Source organism: Tympanuchus pallidicinctus, unplaced genomic scaffold (genome assembly GCF_026119805.1).
Source record: "Tympanuchus pallidicinctus isolate F22 unplaced genomic scaffold, pur_lepc_1.0 scaffold14, whole genome shotgun sequence".
NCBI lineage: Eukaryota > Metazoa > Chordata > Aves > Galliformes > Phasianidae > Tympanuchus > Tympanuchus pallidicinctus.
The window spans coordinates 13,786,704-13,806,987 of NW_026294659.1; the positions used below are offsets into that span (position 1 = coordinate 13,786,704).

The 20,284-nt window shown below is 35.9% G+C and overlaps 1 protein-coding gene across 4 annotated transcripts in view; it reads left to right on the forward strand.

Moving 5' to 3' along the window:
- Positions 1 to 20,284, forward strand: part of BRWD1 (bromodomain and WD repeat domain containing 1) — a 52,005-nt gene that overhangs the window by 22,173 nt on the left and 9,548 nt on the right. For all 4 annotated transcript variants that reach the window (XM_052673784.1, XM_052673786.1, XM_052673787.1 and 1 more), the window contains exons 19-37: positions 436 to 619; positions 1,482 to 1,575; positions 2,342 to 2,482; positions 4,353 to 4,438; positions 5,258 to 5,453; positions 6,528 to 6,644; positions 6,733 to 6,840; positions 7,221 to 7,345; positions 7,452 to 7,534; positions 7,965 to 8,076; positions 10,847 to 10,908; positions 13,005 to 13,160; positions 13,368 to 13,488; positions 14,688 to 14,813; positions 15,418 to 15,496; positions 16,698 to 16,742; positions 18,032 to 18,175; positions 19,414 to 19,566; positions 19,849 to 20,018. In XM_052673784.1, coding sequence (XP_052529744.1) covers positions 436 to 619; positions 1,482 to 1,575; positions 2,342 to 2,482; positions 4,353 to 4,438; positions 5,258 to 5,453; positions 6,528 to 6,644; positions 6,733 to 6,840; positions 7,221 to 7,345; positions 7,452 to 7,534; positions 7,965 to 8,076; positions 10,847 to 10,908; positions 13,005 to 13,160; positions 13,368 to 13,488; positions 14,688 to 14,813; positions 15,418 to 15,496; positions 16,698 to 16,742; positions 18,032 to 18,175; positions 19,414 to 19,566; positions 19,849 to 20,018 — 2,302 coding nt within the window. The remainder of the gene's footprint in view (positions 1 to 435; positions 620 to 1,481; positions 1,576 to 2,341; positions 2,483 to 4,352; positions 4,439 to 5,257; positions 5,454 to 6,527; positions 6,645 to 6,732; positions 6,841 to 7,220; positions 7,346 to 7,451; positions 7,535 to 7,964; positions 8,077 to 10,846; positions 10,909 to 13,004; positions 13,161 to 13,367; positions 13,489 to 14,687; positions 14,814 to 15,417; positions 15,497 to 16,697; positions 16,743 to 18,031; positions 18,176 to 19,413; positions 19,567 to 19,848; positions 20,019 to 20,284) is intronic.

A 20,284-nucleotide genomic window follows, 5' to 3' on the forward strand; every position in this document is an offset into this window, starting at 1 on the left:
GTAAGGTTTTCAGGATGACCATTTTACCACATTGGAATCCCTTCTTCCATCTTTGTAGATTTAAACTGGGCTCTCTTACAATACATGCCTGTAGTTTCAATTATATGCAGTCAGTTTCAGGGAAACTGCTTTTCAGAACCTCAGAACTGCCTGAAGTTGTTCAGAAAAAACATCTGTTAACGTTATACTTGTTTTCACTGTATTGAAGTAATAGTATAAATGACCATTTAAAAAGCATGTGTTTTATCACTGTATTTTCTACCAGACAAATTCCTGAAAATGATTCCTAGATTTCTACATAATGATCATGGAGATAAAAAAAAAATAATAATAAAAAATAGGGAAAGTGTTAAGATTTTTCTTATCTCTAGTGAGGAAAACCAAGATTTTAATTCTCTGTAGTCCAAAATAAATGCTTTTATTTGTATATTTTAGTATTTAGAAGACCGAGTTTAGACATCCAGTCTCCTCCCAATATCGGTCTGCGCCGTAGTGGGCAAGTTGAAGGTGTGCGGCAAATGCACCAGAACGCACCGCGAAGTCAGATGGCTACAGAGCGAGACCTTCAGGCCTGGAGACGAAGAGTTGTTGTCCCAGAAATACCACCAAGCTTACTCAGGTCTGGAAACAGCTGACTTGGCTGCAGATGAAACTAGAGAGAATGCATCATTCTCTTCTAAATGGAGTACTGCTATCTAAAATAGGTTGTGGTATGAATTGAAATAATTGAATGGACAGCTGTGCTTCAGGCTTTTAATTGTAAACTCCATTCAATGAGATGAATGGAAAATAGTTTAATAAGAATGATTCTCCCGTATTTTATTTCAGTACTTTGAGTTCTCTTAAAAGACAAATATCTAAGATTTTTGCTTTTTCCAAAAAAGGGAGGTGCAGGTAAAGTTTGCATATGTGAAAGAGTTTGGAGAAATTATGCTTTCGTGAGACTATGGGAGGGCAGTGTGTTAAGACAAGAAGCAAACAGAACTCTTGATACATTCACAGCAAGATTTGTACTGTAAACTTCAGAACAACAGAAATTGTTCACTGCAGAAGTAATTGGCTTGCGATGAAGAGTGCTATCTGTGAAAAGGAGAAATAATATATGTAAATATATTTTTTTATGATACAGCCATATGTACTGCCACGTTTCTGAAGAAGTTCTTGAAAGACTTTCAGCCTTGAATACTTGGATGTAGAATGATTGCGAAGGAGAGAACGTTAAATTAAAAATAGAGTTGAAGCAGTTTGTTACATTCTGATATTTTTTTGAGGAAGTCTTGTGATATCCAACTTTTTTTACTTTTTCTGAAGGTCAGAGGACTTCTGTTGTAGGCATTTGAACAATAATACAGGTCTGGAATTAATGAAATAGAAGTAGATGCTAGGGATTTTTACATAGTTTTTTTTTTTAAGAGAATAGATTGTTTGATTCAGTATCGTTGAAAGAGATGAAGCATTATGCTTTCATGACTTCCTTGTAGGAAGCAGGAAAAATACCGAATTGCGAAAGGGGAAGAAGAGAGAGATCTTTACCAGTCAGAGAAGAGAAGGAAGTCATTCCAGTCATCAGAAAAGGTATGCAGCAACTTCTAGGAAAACTGGTGTTCTGCATAGTTTTGGGAGAAGTCATGCTGTAAGCAAAGAAAGCAGACATTTCTGCAGGTTTGGTATTCAAAGGTTCCCGGTGATTGAGCTTCCACTTATTGCAGGACAAAGTTTGTTCCACTTTTGTCAACACCTAGATTTCATTTTTTTAATTTCAGTTTTGCCTCTTTTCATCAAGGGTATTTAGTAGAATTTATAAAGACAGGGTTGTGTTCAGGCCATTTTGGTTTTACCGCAGTTAAGAGCTGAAAGGCAGTTGTGCAGGTCGATGATAAAGCATTGAGGAGGTGTGTGTGAAAGTGTTCAAGATCTATAATTCTTCAAATTTAAGGCTATGTTGTGATTCTGTGCTTTTTTTACTTTAGATAACAATGTTTTGTGTTTGATAAGCTTTCACAGTTGCTCTACTTTGAATACTTTTTTCATTGTCAGTTTTTTGGAAGTGGTCAGTAAGAAGGAAAGATAGCTATTGGGCTAGTTTTGTGAGGTTGTGGCCTAATTCACTGTGTTTTATAGTACAGAACAGCTTGATGAGCAACTTGAGGCAAGAACTATACTGCACAATTCCCATAATTGGGTGGAGGCAAGGATTTCAGTTCTTGATTCTGTAAATTTGTGTAAGCCATCTCAAGTGTTGCGTTAGTCAGTACTTTTAGATGCCCTGTTGAGCCTCATAAAAATGTTTGCCATGACATATTCCTGTGTAATGACTCTTTGTTCTGCCTAAATAACTCAGAGTGACTCTGAGTCTTCGATAATACAGTCTAAACGTAGACTGCATAGACGGAAATACCCGAATTACCGAACACGGAACAACATTGAACAGCTTGATTCTTCTGATGAGGAGAGAGATGACTGCTTTAGTTTGATAGAGCAGGTAAGTTCTCTTGACTTCAGTATTTTGAATTTAAGTTGCTTAAGTGTAGTTTCATAGCATTGTAACTTCTTTCTTAAAACAAAACCCCTCTTCTACCAGGGACAGCATTTATGGTAACAACAGTAATGCTTACAGAAACTGTAGTTCTTCTCAGACATCATTATTTGTTGCCTTAATGATGATAATCTGTCCTGTCAGTTTAGACATTTCTAAACTATGTTTGTTGAGAATCTTCTTAATCAAACCCACAGACAGGCAAAACCCTGATATATTGCTGAGATCGACTTAAACTGAGATTTGGATTTGTGATGGTTTTCTTTAACTGTTCCTCTGCAAAAACCTTTGAAATCTGTGTGTACACCAGAAGTTGATTTGCTTTGCACACAAGGAAATAGTTTCAAAAGGGGAAAGGAGCTGACAAAGTCAAACTTGTTGGACTGGTTTCCTGTTCTGCTAATGGAGAATGGTGAATGGAGATGTTCAGGAGCTAAGATAATGCTCCTGTACAATGATTTTTCTCTGAAAAAGGGCTCTTGTCTTGCTAGAAGAATAATAAACAGTTCAATAAAAAGTTAAAGTTTTTCTTACTTAGGTAGTAGAGTAGAAAGGGAGCTGACAGGAGGTGTCTGCCACCTGACAAATTTCAAGCACTCAGGCAGCAATAAGTGAGTTATGTGCTAATGTCTCGTAAATGCTACACAAACTTAAATATTTTTGAAGTGAAACTTCTGATATCCAGCTTTTTGTTTCCCAGTTTGCAACTTTATTAGGCAAATTACTTATGGCAGAATGACGTAATTATGGCAGAAATCAATTTTTGGAATCTCTTATTATGGAAGTATAACAGAAAAAACAACTAATATGAAAATACGTTTTGATGTTAAATGTGAAAATAGGTTGTGGGTGTTGTTTGTTTAGTTCAAATACTCATCTGTGTATGTGAAAAGTATTGGCCTTAATGGGGAAACTTGCTCTGAAGGACTGACAAACGTTATCAGTTGGACTAATTCAGGCAGTATTAAACTTGAGAGTGCAAGTCAAACCTTTTTTGGTTGTTTGATAGTATACAGCTGGGGACGTATCAATGCATTGTATTTAGTCACTGCAGTTATGGAAAACAATTCTTCACATGAAGTTAATGTAGATGTTTAACAGCGGGAAATTACTTGTAATATATTTTGATATACCTGGATTTCTTAGTTCTGCATTTAAATATATACCTAATTAGTACTGTGTAATCGCTTCGTACTAAAATCAGAAAAATCACCTGATTCTAACTTGCAAATAATAGTAATAAAAGAAAAATATTACAGAAATGCTACTCCTGTAACTGAATATACCTATGTTGTGTGTGGATGAAAGACCTGATAGCTTTCCTTGACTTATTCCTTTTGCAATCATTGAATTCTTCCTTTCTGTTCTAGCTGGGCAGACTTTATTCTAAGTGCTACATGCTCTAATTACAGCATCATCAGTCTGAAATTCAGCACAATGGAAATCAGCCAGCTAATTCTGATAAGCAATGTGAACTTAAATTAGTTAAAAAAAAAAAAAAAAAAGACAACAGTGTTGCCATGTGGTAGGAGGATGTGTTGCTTTGTGCAGACTGGTTACAGCTGGTAGAGCCACGCTTGGCTAATAAAATAGGAGTGAACATCTAGGAGTTAGTGATTAATAGTGCAGTCCTGAGGTTAATGTGCTTAGTTGAAGTAAAGGAAGTGACAGGAAATTACTTCTTTAAATTCCATTCTACCAGATTTCTTCCTAACCATCCAGGTTAGATTGTGAGTGGAGAATGTTTTATGTTTAGGACCAATAAAAAGTGTTGTGAGGATGTTTTGGTTTGACTCTTGTCTATTTTTCCATTCAGGAAGCTGAAGAAAGTGAGGGCTCTGGCTCATCTGAAGAGGAGGAAGAGTGGAGAAGTGATAGGAAAAGCAACACTTTTAGCTCTAGGTAAAAGCAAACAACTCCCAGCCTTTACTTTTGAGTTTCAGTGTGGTTTTGGCAGGTTAAAGTTGTGTGAAAATTCTAGTGTGATTCATATGTAATAATGGTTTGTTGGTGACTGTATGGCAGTGTTGTGTTGCATCGTTATTTACTGTCATCAAATGTTTTTCTCTCTTAATGTAGTTTCTAATACTTTAGCTTGTTGGGTTTTTTTTTCTGCTAGCTGGTTTTTAAAAAAAAAAAAAAAATTAAATCAGATTTTATTCATTTTTTGAGAACCTAGCAACTGTCAGTTGCTTGCTCTTAAGATTGATTGGTTGAAAACAACAAAATCTTAATTTTGATGAGTAACTTCATAATTTTATTTAGAACAGAAGTTATAGATTTTTTTTTTTTAACTGATCTTACTATGACTTTCAGAATATTCTTTCTAGAACTCTCTAGTAGCAGAAGTGAAAAGTATGAGTATCCAAAAGCAAGTTGAACCTGTGATATTTGTAGAACTGTTTTTAAAGAATTCAGTTTTCTGAATTCTATTTCTAACTGTTTTGTTAGGGATGGCTTTTATTCAAAAAAGTTGTGAACTTCAGAATTCACCAGACAACTTTTCTTTGGAAAGCACAATTTAAATTACTGTCTTTCCAGAAAATTACATACGATATCAAATAATTATTGGGGGGAAAAAAAAGATAGCTTTAGTTCTTATGATACTGCTTTCCATGATAATCTATATCAGGAGGTGTTTGTCTAAGAATAGACTACTCTTAAAATACTGACAACTCAATTCTGTATTTGTATTCCCTGTGACACCCTCGTCGTGGTCAGTGATTCTTCAAGCAGGTACTCTGACTGGATTGCTGATGCAGGGATTAACCTGCAGCCTCCTGTCCGGACCTCTCGGCGGAAAGCTGTCAGGTACTGCAGTACCTCAGAAGATGAAGTGTCAGCTGGGAAATCATCTCCTCCAAAGCGAAGGAGGAGAAAAAGGAGAAAAAAGCCCAGACCAAAAAAGCAGGAGGGGGTATGCAATTTCTTTATTCACTTTCTACTAGATTGCTCACTTTAGGTTTTAGGCCTCTTCGCTGGAAAATCCTGAAGTAGTGGCTATTACGGTTGGACACTGATGTTATTAGCCCTACGTAAAGGCTTCCTTTAAAAATTTGAGAACATTTCGTGTCCAAGATATGTTGGATTCATCTGCACTCCAAATGAAATCCTTTTTTCATTTAAAACAAAAAGTGTTCAGAAAAATGGTCAAAGAGGGGGAAACATTGATTATTAAATAATTGTATAGAATAATAGACAAAAACCCTGTAATGGAGTCTGGTTTTAATTAGTATATTGTTTGAGAAACTCGGGAGACATAGTTACTGTATTTATGGGGACTATTTCTACTTGTGTTTAAATAATTATCTTTTATATACTTAAGTTTTTAAGTTATTTTTTGAGTTACCAGAATTTTTGTGGCCATTTTCTTTCTATGCTCTCTTGATTCCAAAAATTTATCTAAATCGTTTTAAACTCTTTCAATATGTATATTTATTGAACAAGTAGTTGATTTATTTAATTATGCAGCCACTTCTGATATTAGAGTTTTGTTTTATCTCTCTTTTATGATAAGCTTGATGAGCAGGGTTAACTTAATCTGTCTTCAGAATGGAATTAATTGAGGATGTTTGTTGACGAGTATATAAATTGAGATTATACATAACCATGATCTATTTGGGGGAAGAAAGCCAAAGCTTTAAATAACTCTCTAATCACTCTCATAACTTTCCATCTTCAGAGGATTTCTTGCATCTTTGTAAGATTTTTATTGGGCACTGAGGATTCCATCTGAACTATAAGGCTTTGATTCTCTTGAGAGTTGTAAAATAGTTATGCTGCTCACTCAGGCCTTCAAGTAGGAATAAAATGATTAGCATGAGTACTGCAGATACAACTTGAGGAAAGCCTTGAAGGAATTCGGCTAGCAGGTTTTGGAAATGTACGTTAGTCTTTCGTAACCTAAGCTTTTGTCTGCCAGATTGTTGTTTTGATGTCATGTCAGCAATATGTCTGTCATGTCTACTTTTGACGTCTGTTAAATTTACAGGCTAATACACCAACGCAGTCAGTAAATTCAGAACTGTCATATGATTGGCATCCTCCTGTTTGGATAACAGACACAGCTCTTCGAAGATCTCCCTTTGTTCCTCAGATGGGTGATGAGGTAAGAATATTTGTTAAAATCTCCTTCAAATGCTAGTTCTGCTTACATATTTCTATAACACTTTTTGTTTTATTTTTACTTTTTTAAGGTAATATATTTTCGACAAGGACATGAAGCTTACATTGAAGCAGTTAGAAGAAATAACATTTATGAACTGAATCCACACAAGGAGCCTTGGAGAAAAGTAGTGCTTAGGGTAGGTCTGCATTGAACATGGTCTGGGTTTCAACGCTGTGAATATGGGTTGTGCTGCATTAGTTTTAAAATATTAATTTTTGAGGTTATGCCATTTATCGTAATGTTTTAGTATGAAAACAAGAGGGGAAAACTGTGTTCTCTTACCAAAATAGTTTTGAAGTTTCCTGTGGGAATCCTGAACGCGAATAGCTGTTTTCATATTGCTAAGTCTAACAGGCTGTCTTCCACGGAAATCTCAAATATGGTTTCATTATTGTTGTCATTTTGTATGTGGATATAATATTTACTTAATACAATATTCAGTTAACTGTTAAACTAATAGTTCTGTGCACAGTCCAGTTGGGAATACTTTCTGAAACTGTTTGTTCTTCCCTGTAGGATCAGGAGTTGGTAAAAATTGTCGGAATTAGGTATGAGGTTGGTCCTCCCACATTGTGTTGCCTCAAGCTTGCCTTTATAGATCATGCCACCGGAAAACATACTGACAAATCATTTTCCATCAAGTATGTGCATCTATATTTTCTTGAAAAGTTCTGAAAAATGTATTTCTTTAAGCTTCTTCCTAAAGCCCTAAGGTACACACCTGAAAGGGTATTTTTCTTAATCTAGATACCATGATATGCCAGATGTTATTGACTTCCTTATATTACGTCAGTTCTATGATGAAGCACGGCAAAGGAACTGGCAAGCTTGTAAGTGTATTTTCTACATTTTTGATAGAATACTTTTGAAATAAGAAATGTATCATTACTGGAGGCTTTAGGTGCTGTTTGCTTGTAATTTCAAAGGGCTCTCTGTTAGATAAGGTTGGTCTGCCTGTTTGAAATTTGAAACCACTAGTAGCATTAGTAAGCATTTTGGAGGGTCTACCATAGCTCAAAGATAAGTATTCAAAACACAAAATCAGATTCTAGTGTTGTCTTTTCTTGCTTTATATTTAAGTAGCAAAGAGATTTAGCACTTCTTGGCATAATCTATTGTTTCATCTTTTATCCGAGTGTCAGTATTTTTAGATCTGTAAGCTGAAATCCACTGATCAGAAATGTGTTATGACATACAGAAGAAGCATAGTTAAATAACTCTTGTTAGTAAAATACGCGAGCAGAATTTTTTTTCCTCTAGCTGACAGGTTCCGATCCATTATTGATGATGCATGGTGGTTTGGAACAGTGTTGGGTCAAGAACCATATCAGCCTCAATATCCAGATAGTCACTTTCAGTGTTACAGTGTTAAGTAAGTATAAAAGGATTTTACACTTCTAATGGTAGTAGTGTGAATTGCCTTTTACTTAGCTAGCCTCTTGGTATAAGAACGTGTAAGTTGTTGAAATGATTTTATTGGCCATGTTACCACTTCTGAATGGTATCTAATCTAGCACAGTGTGAATATGTAATTTTAAGCAACTTTTTAATGAAGGATAACATGATAAAATAAGTTCTTGACTTCTTTGACTGTGTCAACTTCTCTAACTGCTGCTTAATCTCTTCCATGAAGCAAACAATGCAATTTCCCATGTATATAAATTATTAATCTTCAGTCATAATTGGTTTTGGATGGGGCGTGCTGAATCTTTTTTGTTCAGGTCGTAATTCTTACGCTTAAATTTCTCACGCTTCTGTCTTTTCACATTACTATCCATGAGAGCAAATACGAGTATAATGTGATTGTATGCAATCACTTGAGCCTTGTGTCAATTATGTCAGTTTCTAAGCGTAGCTGTATGCTTGCTGTGTGGGTGTGAAGATAGAACAAGTCTGTTGCCTACTAGTATTTAGTTATGTTTGCTACTATGTAGGTTCTGCTTGCAGTTTGTCCTGCATTACATCTTTGGGTTATATTTAGCAAGATAGCTGCAGATAACGTAATTAACCCTATGCTACCTCAGACAGACAAATCCCTTTGACCAGCATGCTTGTCAGGAGATAATACTGCATTGGTGAAGGCATATATTGTCAAGTTTGTTCTTCAGAACATGGCAAGGTTGAGCAAATCCAAGGGTAATACTGCAAGGGGAAAAGGCCTGCTTAAATAGAAAAGGCAGAAACTTCAGTATCAAACATAAAGCTTAGTAGTTGGACTACTTCCTGGGAACTGCAAACCTGCTAGTGGTCTTCAGTTCTGTGTCCATTCTGAACTCACTTCCATCACATATGACAGAAAATACTTCTCGTTAAAACATCATTCTTCCAAAGGAGATGCTTCCTGTGGAAGTAAGTAGTAAGGTTTCCATTCTGTAGAGGAATTTCTGCTTCATGTTGACTTGAGTCAGATGCTTATCTTGGGCTGGTAAGAAGCTTAGGGAGGTGTTGACCTTCTAAAGAACAGCTTTTGCATCACTGTTGTGGTTCAGGGTGCCTGCTCCTATTTCTATTTTTAGAGATGGCATCTTGCATCAAGCAGAAAACGCTGGAAAAGTTTTGGTTGTTTGCTAGATCTGTGAGCTCCCTAACCTGTACCTTTACCAGGAAGCAGTCAGTACTAAGAAGGTTCAGAAAGTCTTGCTGACAAGTCACCCTGAACTTCTGCAAAGATAAAGCTTTCTTTACAGTGTTGAGCTGTTAATGGGATGTTTTTTCATGGTCCTTAGAAATGAAGTCACGCTAGCAATACATGAGATGTCAGTGAATGATTCAAGGCTTCCTGTACTGAGCTTGATTTTATCCCAGGTTTCTGTAAGATGCATTCCTAGTCTGACAGCCAAATGTTCTTTTTTTTTTTTTCCTCAGTCCCTGGTTCTGAGGTTTGTGGTGTTTATGGGAAGGGACTGTGATGATTAGTTTACTTTGATCTTGCTGGGCAGTTTTATTATGAAGTTCTGCCATATTCAGCATGGAAACCAGGCATTTGAGGAACTCTAATTTGAAACTTCTGGTGAAGTTGCAACCTGTGGTACAGTTGGATGGTTCGGAGGGAAATTGGTGAGCTGCAGTCTGATGTACTTGACTGCAGTTCCTGTTTTTTAAAAGAAGCCCTTGAAATGATCTCTCTTCAAAAGATGTTAACTAAGATAACGCTGCACTGGAACAAATACTTCTTTGTGTTGAAAATTAGCTGAAGTATAGGGAGCAAAAGAGAGATTGAGGTTCTGACAGAACCAGGCAGTATTAGCAGACTATGAATGTTAAATGAAAACAGATGCTGAAGGAAATAATCTGGGATGTATTCACTGAATGCCCAGAGGAATTTAGTTATCATGAATGTTGAACGAGTAGAATGGTTTTGTACCAGGATTATATGGCCTCCTACTGAGAGTTTCAAATAGAGAAATTACTGGTCTAGAGGGACCAGTAGGGGTATTAGGCTGAATCCAGAAGTACACTTCTTATATTTGAAATACTAAAATCTGTTGGTAGTTTTGCTGTTAATAAAAGCATATGAGAATGTTCCTATCAGATAGTAAAATATCAGTGAATGTGCAGGTAATCTGTTAATATCAGCTCTGTTTGCTTTTGCTTCCTGTTACTTTAGTTTCTACATTTTAGTCTTCTCTTTGTCTTAATGTGGTAAGCCTTAATTAATGAGAAGTTAATATGCCATATAACTCAGTTTTTATTCTTCCTTTCTCTGGGTCATTCTATTGTTGTGGCTGGGGGTTGTTTCTCCTTGTTTTTCTGGTAGCTTCCCTTTGATTATGTTACCTTGTTTTTCCAAGTGTCTGGCTTATTTTTTTTAATCAGCTTTTTGATCTGATCATTATAATATTGATTTTTATATTGGGTAAGTTGCATATGGCCGAGAGGACATGCTCAATTTTAATTTGGAATTCTTCTTAAATCGTGTTTCCTTTTCTGCAGTGTTGACAGTTGATTCCTAACCAATAATTTTGTTTAAAATATACTGTGGTTACATATATATATATATATATATGTGTATATATATATACACTAAGGTCAAAAATAGCAATGATGGAGAATTTCTTTAAATATGCTTGGAAGAAATGCTTTCAACTTAAGGTTAACGTTAACTTGTGTGTTTCTATTTTCTTTTTAACTTGGTGAATCAGATGGGACAATGGTGAGGTTGAGAAGCTTAGTCCATGGGACATGGAACCAATATCTGATAATGGTAAGTAGAAACTCTCTGAACAGAGCAGTTAATGTGCTTCTCCCTCTTCATGGATCCTTTGCTACATGCAGGTAGTGCACCTGAAGTGATTCTTGTAGGACAGTCTCACTTCAGTGTTAGTAAAATGTCTTTGATATATCTAGATTTTACTTCTTCACCCTGAAACTTTCCATCTTCTAAAATAGTTTCGAAGGAAGTACTTGAAATACGGATCTCTCTGGCATATACAATAAAACCTGCTACTGCTGGAAGTCAAGTTTTGACTTCCAGCAACTTGACATCGCAACTTTAAAAAACAAAAACAAAAACAACTAGTTTGCATTATGGTATGTATAAGAATTAGAATGAATATAAATTTTATAGTCAGTAAATCTTTATTGTTTATACTTTAAAAAGGCTGCTTGTATAGGTTTTGTGGTAAAACTCAAATTAATTGTAAATGAAGTAACTGTATTCCTGATTTGTCATCTTCAATTCAGTTTTCCAATGCTTGTTGATACCAGCAGCAGGATGGGAGGACAAAGTAGTTACTGAATAACTTGTTTAAAGGATATTAATTTTCTTTATTGCCTTTCATAGAAAATAAGCTATTTCCTAAATGGCAGAAAAGTTAATGCTGTGTGTGTGTGTGTGTGTGTGTGTGTGTAGCCTATTGTGTACATAGTGTTTTGTCCTCTAAATACCATTATGTTGCACACACATGGATGTTTTCAATATTAAACTGACTTTCTAATCTTCCAAGTGTGGTCTGGCTGCTTCAGTCATATCTTGTGATAACAAATGCTGCAAAACTGTCTGAAATGGAAACATGAAATCACCTGTTTTGTGCAAACTAAAATGTATAAAGATTTCAGTCAGCAAGATTGTTTTAGTTTTTTTTCCTCCTAGGTTTGATTGAAATACTATTTTCTTATTTGCCAAAATCTGCTTCCTTCAAACACACAGCACATTTTCTTCTAATTCCTTGGGATCTGGTGAATGCATTCCGTAAATAGCACTGTAAATGCAGTAGTGAATAAAGATTTGGGGCCATCGTTACCTGTTTGGCCGAAGGAAAAAAATTAGTGCTTTTTGTAAACTTTGAAGACCCATACTAAACTCATTCAATTGCTTTGCTTTTATTTTTTGTCTCTGCAACAGCTGCAGCTGAAATGTGTTTTAGAATTGTCTGTGGCATATCTGTGGATTACAGTCATCGGCATGCTAGCAATGACCTTATCTTTCTTGTTTTTATTTTTAACTGAGAGACTCTCAGATGCTAATGGAAGCTCCTATTTCTGGTTTCTAGCTATAAGCCTATATGCTTCATATTGCTGAATTTTATCTGCTGTTCCAGTTGTCCTGTTCAACACAAAGATGGACTGAAGATCACTGTGTGATCAGGAGCCTTCATGATCTTGTTCCTTTTCAAGTGCTCAAACTAAATGAGGATGTTAGCTTCTAAAAAAAGAAATCCAGAAACAGACTGAAAATTACTAGAAACAATCTGTAGAGTTGAGGGGAAGGATACACAGAGGTGTAATGTGTTCTGTTTACTCTGTGTTAGCTGGATTGCATTAAGCTTTGTAAATGTGACTCCACGGAGCCATCCATCACAGTTTTATGTCTGCTGCTACTTATTGTTTTGAAATTAATTTAATCTGCCATGTTCAAAAGAAATACTGAAAAAAAAAACCACTGTTAAGGTTACAGTTAGTGTACCAGGAAGGACATCACAAAATATATTGCCTGTCTTACATGTGTTTAATGGTTGAAGTAATAAACTCAGTAAACTAAGTTAGGATCCTATGAAGTCTGAACCGCACATTTAAAATGAAAGTGTGCAAGTAACTCTTCTGAGTGAGGTCGTCTTTTTAGACTGGTGCTTAAATCAAGAGAATAAATGAAGACCTGGAAATTCAGAATTGCAGAAAAGGGGAATAAAGGACACCTTTTGGCTGTTTTATGTATTTTCCCCATGCTTTTAGTATCAAACTCAAGGCAAAGTATGTTTTTCTCAGATACGCTTACTAAATACTCGTATGGTTTTAAATATTTAACAATTTCTCTTTTGTGTTCTCACTACTCACACTTTCCTTTTTGTTATCACTCTTCAGTTGATCAGCCTGAAGAATTAGGAGCTAGTGTTTCTGTGACTTTTGAAGAAATGGAGAAGCTACTGTACAAGCCCGAGGAAGGGGAGTGGGGGATGCGATCCCGCGATGAAGCTTGTGAGCGGATTATCTGCGGTATCGACCAACTTCTGACTCTTGGTGAGAATGTCCTCTCACTTTTAGGTAGTTTGCTCCTGGAGTTAGATTTACAGGCAGTTCTCCCACTGTATTTGTGCTCGACTATTTATGTTTTGGTACATCATTGGTTTTATCGAGGGTGGTTTTACAAACCAATTAAATGGCTGGTTCAGTTTTCACACACAAACGTCTGTAAATAGTGCCGTTAACTTTGCTGTTTCTTAACAGACATTTCAGCAGCTTTTGCTGGTCCAGTTGACCTGTGTACATATCCCAAGTACTGTACCGTCATTGCTTACCCAACAGACCTGAACACTATTCGAACAAGACTGGCCAATCGATTTTACAGGTTAGTACCAGCAGCAGAAACAAGATGGAGCACGGCCTTACGTTTGTACACTGTGAGAAGATCTAAACGTTTTTTTGGTTCTTTTTTAATAAACATTTTGAAAACCAGCAGTCTAGTACCCAAATTAGTTATGTGTTTTGTAGCAATGTTAATTTTTAACGTTCTTTTTAGTTCTTTTAGTTCTTAAGGAAATTGATTTCAGCCTATATTGATACAGTTTCCAGAGTGAATGCTGACATACTCAAGTGTGGGGTTGATAAGTTCTGATGTGCAGCATATCCATACTAACAGAAATTTAAGGATGTTGATCATCTGGCTTTGTGCTCAGCATGTCTGTAAATAAAATGAAGAGATGTCAGTACTTGTTTTCTTCCTCAGTGAGACTGAAATGATGGCTTGGGGAATGGTTTGAAATTCTGAGATGAGGAACTGAAAACCTGGAGTATGGCTTTCATATTCTATAGTTCATTATAAACTTAATCACAAAAAGCTGTGTAATTGTGTTAGCTCACTTCTGTAATGTTAGTTTGTAGCGGTTTCTACAAATCTCTTCTTTACAGAGAGAGGGGATGTATGACTGGTGAGTTGGTCTCAGAGCAAGGTATTTTGCAGACATCATGGCTGAGGTACACTTAAAAATGTGTTTAGACCAGACTTCTTGTCTTTTTTTTTTTTCCTGTTGCTTGTGTCTTGTTTTTATTCTTGTTTTTATTTAATAATATAGTACGCAATTTACACCATTTGACAGGAGTTTTCCACAGAGGTGGTCAAGATAGCCTTTTAAAAATGCATGGATTTTTAAAGAATCCTTGGAATTTGTGATCCTCAGTTCCATTAGTTCAATGGAATTTCATAATTCAGTGGTATTAAATGCTGGCATTTAATAGGCTAGTTGAATTAATTTTAAAAAAGAAACCAAACCTTTACAGAACTTTGCAAACTTGCTGCGAATTTCTTGTCAATAACAAATAGGAAAATGACTTAACAAAGATGTGCACTGTTGATTTTGCTTCCTTGAATTACTTCTGTGAATTGCTTCTGTGTGGTATATGTGAACACGCTTTGAGTGAAAACCTGAAGACAGGTGTCATGAATATTAGAGTAAGAGATGTTTATCCACATTAGGACAGATAATTAATGAGAAAGTATTTGTAGTTTTTCAGCTTATTATTAAAGGTGCAATGTTGTTTAATTTTAAGGAGAATCTCTGCATTGGTTTGGGAAGTAAGGTACATTGAAAGCAATGCCAGGACCTTCAATGAACCTGGGAGTGCTATTGCTAGAGCTGCAAAGAAGATCACTACGCAGCTCTTGAAGTTTATCAAGTGAGTGGTATTTTACCTTACATAGTGCTTGAATGCTTGTGCTCTAAAATTGTGGGGGAATGTAAACACCTTTAAGATACCTTTATTAAGAATTTAGTTCTTTTGATTTATTAATCTTTTTCAGTGCACTGCAGGACAGATATGTAATTCTTCACGAGTGTTTTATTACCTGGAAAATACTGGAATGTATGTTGATATAGAGATTTGATTTTTTTACTGGTGTGTACAGTACGAAGATGTCACTTGACTTGAAAGTAGATCAGTCAGTAATGTAAGCCCATGCAGAAATTCTTGTTGCAGTGTGCCTGACTTGAGTTCAGTTGGGAGGTTTATTTTGAAGTTGGTGTAGGCAGTCTAATTTCAGTAGATCAAATTCCTAATGCTAATTTCACCCTACTTGGCTCACTAGTTCTAAAATGCAGCAGATTTCCATATTTAACATTACTTTAGTGATTAAAAAAAAAACACCTTATGGTGTTTATTATTTCAGATTGTTGTTACTTGCTTCCAGTTTTGTAGCTTTTGGTTGTGCCCGGGTTTGTCTTTCTAGGAAGTGGTAGCTGTGTTTGATATTATAGTAACAAGAGATTTAATTGCATTACAGCGATCAAGACTGTACAAACATTTTTGACCTGTGTAGCACAACAGATGATGAACAAGATTGTCTTGATGCTGATGATCTGGTAAGCTTTTTCATACGAGTAATTGCAGTAATGCATCTGCAGTGGTAAGAAAATAGCACTCCCCTTCAAGTATTCATGGCAAAATTGCTTGGTGTTTTTTTTTCTTTTTTTTTTTAAATAGAGATCCTTGTATGTGTATCTTGTATATGTACATTTGCACAGCTGAGAGATGACTGAATATATCAGGGAAGTGAGGGATGATGTGGGGATATGCTTTAATTGAGAACATGAATTGTTTGTACTTGTTCAGAAGTATAACAAGAAACTTTGTGCTAGGACTGTGGCCATTAAATAGAACAATTCTGTGTTTTTGTGATGTTTTTAAAGCATGTTAATATGTAGTAATGTAATATAAATATTTCAAGAGTGTATGAATAGCTGTCTTTCCTTGTATTTTTAATTATCTGTATCCTTGGTTATTTCTAAAGCTAAAACTGTCACTTAGGCAGTAGTAAATGCTGAAGGTTGGTAAACACTGAATTCCTGTGCACGCAACTATGAATCATACATTAGCATTATGTGCTTCTATGAAGATTCAATGAAACGTATTTACCTTAAAACTACAGCTAGCATTCAATGCAGAACAGTTCTTGTGTTCAGTGTTGCATGTTTACTGACAGCATACCCCAAACAGCCCAATCTGATCTTTTTTGCATTTTAATTTCTAATTCAGCAAGGCTTCAAAAAGTTGCAGAGTGACTCCTTTCTCTTGGAGGTTAATATTGTAGGAAAGGCATTACATTGAGCTGTCTGGCTACTTCAGTGTCATCTTAGTGCTTTCGCGTTATAAAGCTTTTCTTTTTACCAGGCGTAACTTGATCAGAAAGATTTCTTTGCCACAAATTCAGGACAAGCAAAATGCAGGAAGTTGTAATGTTTGTCAGTTGATTTACTGTTTGATATTCTGTCATTGAAGTTCTCAAAGTTGGTGGGTATCTTCCAGTTGCAATTTCTATTTGGTGTTTTTCCTGTATACTATGGACAGGAGTTCAAGTAGGAGCCTCCAGTGGTGGGATGTCAATAGAATCTTACTTTCCATAACACACTGTGCTGTGTTCTTGATATGCTCATTTCTTGTCCAACTGAAGAAAAGTAAGATTAAAAGTCTATTTCAACCATGATATAAGGTCTAATAATAATTTGAGCACAGAATTACATAATTATTTATGGAAAAAAATAAATAACCTTTATTTTTGTGTAGGATGATGAAAAATGCCGTCCAAGAACATCATATAGAAGAAGAAAAGTGAGTTGGCTAACCTTTCCCATATATACCCAATTAAAGTTTGCTGGGAAAAATTGTTTAACAGGCTGTATTGAAATACTGTGGGACTGATACTTTGTTTTGTAACAAACATATTATTTTTTTCCCTGACAGTAAAAAGAAATAAATGCTTTTCATAAATAGTTCATTGCTGTTTTAACACACCTATACTTGTTCCACATAATAGTCAAAGAGAATCTTTCTCATAATTTTGATATCAATGCTGTTCAGTATGACAGCTTTCAATTATCTGGCTGATACTGAAGTGAAAATATTCATCAGCTGAGATGCTCAGAAAAAAAAAACCCAAAGCATTTTAACAGCAGATATTATTCAGATTTCTTCCTTTGGAAGATTGATAAGGAGATATTTTTGTGTACTTTTTGGTACTAAAAAAAAAACCCACCTCAAGACAACAACTTGAAAGGCAAAAAAAAAATATGATTTGTCAGTTTATTAATAAACATTAGGGAAAGAAAGCTGCTAGTTGGTTTGTTAACAATACAATACCTGGAAGTGCATTTTTGCATGTGGTTTAGAAGCGCGTTTTTGTGATGCAGTGTGCCTTTGTGGCCTGGAAGGCCAATGGTATCCTGGGGCATGTTTTAAAAACAAGAGCATGGCCAGCAGATGAGGGGAGGTGATCCTCCCTCTCTGCTCTGCCCTGGTTGAGGCCGGGTGTGGAGTGCTGTGTCCTGTTCTGGGATTCCCAGACAGGGATATCCTAGAGGAAGTCCAGTGGAGGGCCACAAAGATAATTAGGAGCAGTTCCTTGTGAGGGGGATGCTCCAGGCTGAGACCTGGGACTCTTCAGCCTACAGAAGAGAAGATTGAGATAGGAACTTATCAATGCTTACAACTATCTATAATATGGTAGTTAAGTTGATGGGGGCAAACTCTTTTCAGTGGTGTGCAGCAGTAGAGCAAGGAGCAACATGCAGAAACAGGAATACAGGAAATGCCATACTAACACGAGGAAGAACTTCTTTACTGTAAGGATGACAGAGCACTGGAACAGGCTGGCCAGAGAGGTGGTGGAATATCTATCCTTCTCTGAAGATATTTCAAACCCACCTGGTTGCTTTCCTGTGCAACCTACTGCAGGGAACCTGCTTTAGCAGGGGGTTGAACTAGGTGATCTCCAGAGATTTCTTCCAACCTCTGTGATTCTGTGATTGATGCTGTGATTCTGAAATAATTCCAGTTAGAAGTTTTCTGTGCAGTTTTTCAGGCAGCTTTTCAATAATGTTTTTTCCTGGCTTTTTTTCAAGGGACGGGGGAAAAGAGGAAAAAGCATGAAAAATGGCTATGATGAAAACTGCTGGAAAAAACAGTGCATGGAGCTTGTGAATTTAATTTTCCAGTGTGAAGATTCTGAACCTTTTAGGCAGCCAGTTGATTTGGACCAGTATCCTGTAAGTTGTTCTGTTAACCTTATAAGATAAAATTGTTTCTTTCTTTTAGCGTTTGGTACAATAAAACCTCCACGTTTCTCTTGGACTTGTTCTTTTTTTGGTTTCAATTCTCAACCATTGATGCTTATCTTCATCGAGATGAGATATACCAAAATATAAACACAGCACAGAACAATTGTGGAGCAGTGGCGCTGTGTCTACGAACACCTTGATACTTTAAATGAGTTTCCTGTTTTGCATGTAATGTTAACATGAAGGATGAAACTAAAATAGGCAAACAGATCAGTCAGTGTGAACTCCTTACTTGTTGCATTGTTTTCTTGCTACCCCGTTGTCTCTGTTGGCAATATTGCCTTTGCTGTCATCTGCATGTTTTGGGAATCCGTCTTCTCTTTGTTCTGTCTAGACTGGAAGCATCATAGGTCTTGGTTCACGTGTGCATCTGAAGTATGGATTCTATCCAATCTGTTTTGTATTTTCTGCTGATGTGTCTTAGAGCATCTTAATGCTCTAGTGGTCCCTCTTCCACATCAGTAAATTATTTTGTTGCTGAAAACCTTATGTAGCAGTATTGGTTTCGAGATCTTTATTTGGTTTTTAGGAAAAAAGAGAACAAGCTCCTATGGGGGGAAAAGACATATAAATGTTTTAACAATTATGCAACTTTTTTTCGTACCATCTTCACATCTTAAGTTTGGGTCTCATTTCAGGTATTGAAAATATTTTGGAAGTCTTTAAAACTCCTCATTTAGAAGAGAAAAAGACAATTGTGGAGTTCAGTTTCTTGTTTTAAATTTAAACAAGATCAGTTTCTCATTGTAAAGGGCATTAGTGAAAGGATTACAGGCAGATATATTACAGTCTTTTTTTTCTCATTTTGATTAGCAGTAATACAGTTGCCTGACATGTTATTGTTACAAAATAGATGCTATTGAGGTAAATTGGGAGAAAAGAAACTGAAGAAATGTATGTGCAAGTATGTGGTGTTGTATCACATCACGATATTTAACAAATTCTGAAGATTATCTTGAAAATATACGTTATAAGACGTAACGAAGTGGAGGCTTTAAATCAAGTAGTTTCAGCAGAAGCTCAGCTTTCTGCTGTGGTAAGTACTTGTTTCTTGAGCCAGTGGTTAAGATGATCTTAGTTCCTGTTGAATTCTATAGATAAAATTCAAGATGATTGTTTTTTCCTCTAACAACTTCTTGAACTGCTTTTTTTTATGCTTTATCTAGGACTACAGACATATTATAGACACTCCAATGGACTTTGGTACAGTGAAAGAAACTCTGGAAGCTGGAAATTATGACACTCCAATGGAACTGTGCAAAGATATAAGACTAATATTTAGTAATGCAAAGTCTTATACTCCAAACAAAAAATCAAAGGTAGATGTTACTGTTGGGAGTTTTACACTTCTCATAATCCAGTTTGGTGTTATCTTGGAGAAATTTTTATTTTTCAATATTTCAGTAAAATTTCTGGTTAATGATGGTGGTAAGTGGTAATGGTGAGAAGTGCAACAAAACATTTGTATCTCTGCTGATGTCTTACATAGCACTATAGTACATCGTACAAAACATTTCTTTTTTTTTCCTGTATGATTTCTGATTTTAGAGATGTTAGTCTTGGGTGAAAGGTTCTGTTACTAACATAAACTTCTTCCTCAGATTTATAGTATGACCTTGAGATTGTCAGCACTATTTGAAGAGAAAATAAGGAGAATTGTTTCAGATTTCAAAAATGGTCAGAAGCAGAATGAAAAGATACGAAGAAACCAGAGATACGCTAGAAGAATTCAGAGTCAAAGCTCAGTGCAGCATCCTACCAAAACGCCCAGGTAACAAATTATGAACTGACTGCATTCACTGTCATATTTAGTCAGAACAGAACAATTGTTTTATGAAGTGGCTAGCTAGCTAACTCTAGTAATAATTGTTGGAATTACTTCTCTTGCAGAGTAAGATAAACGTGCTTAAAGGGAGTTCTGTGGTAGTGTAAAGTTGCCTGTGGAATGGGGAAGGGATTGAAGTATAGAACAGGGATTTTTTTTTTTGTTTATGCTTAATTCTAAATAATTCAGTGAGAAAATGAACTTTTAATCTG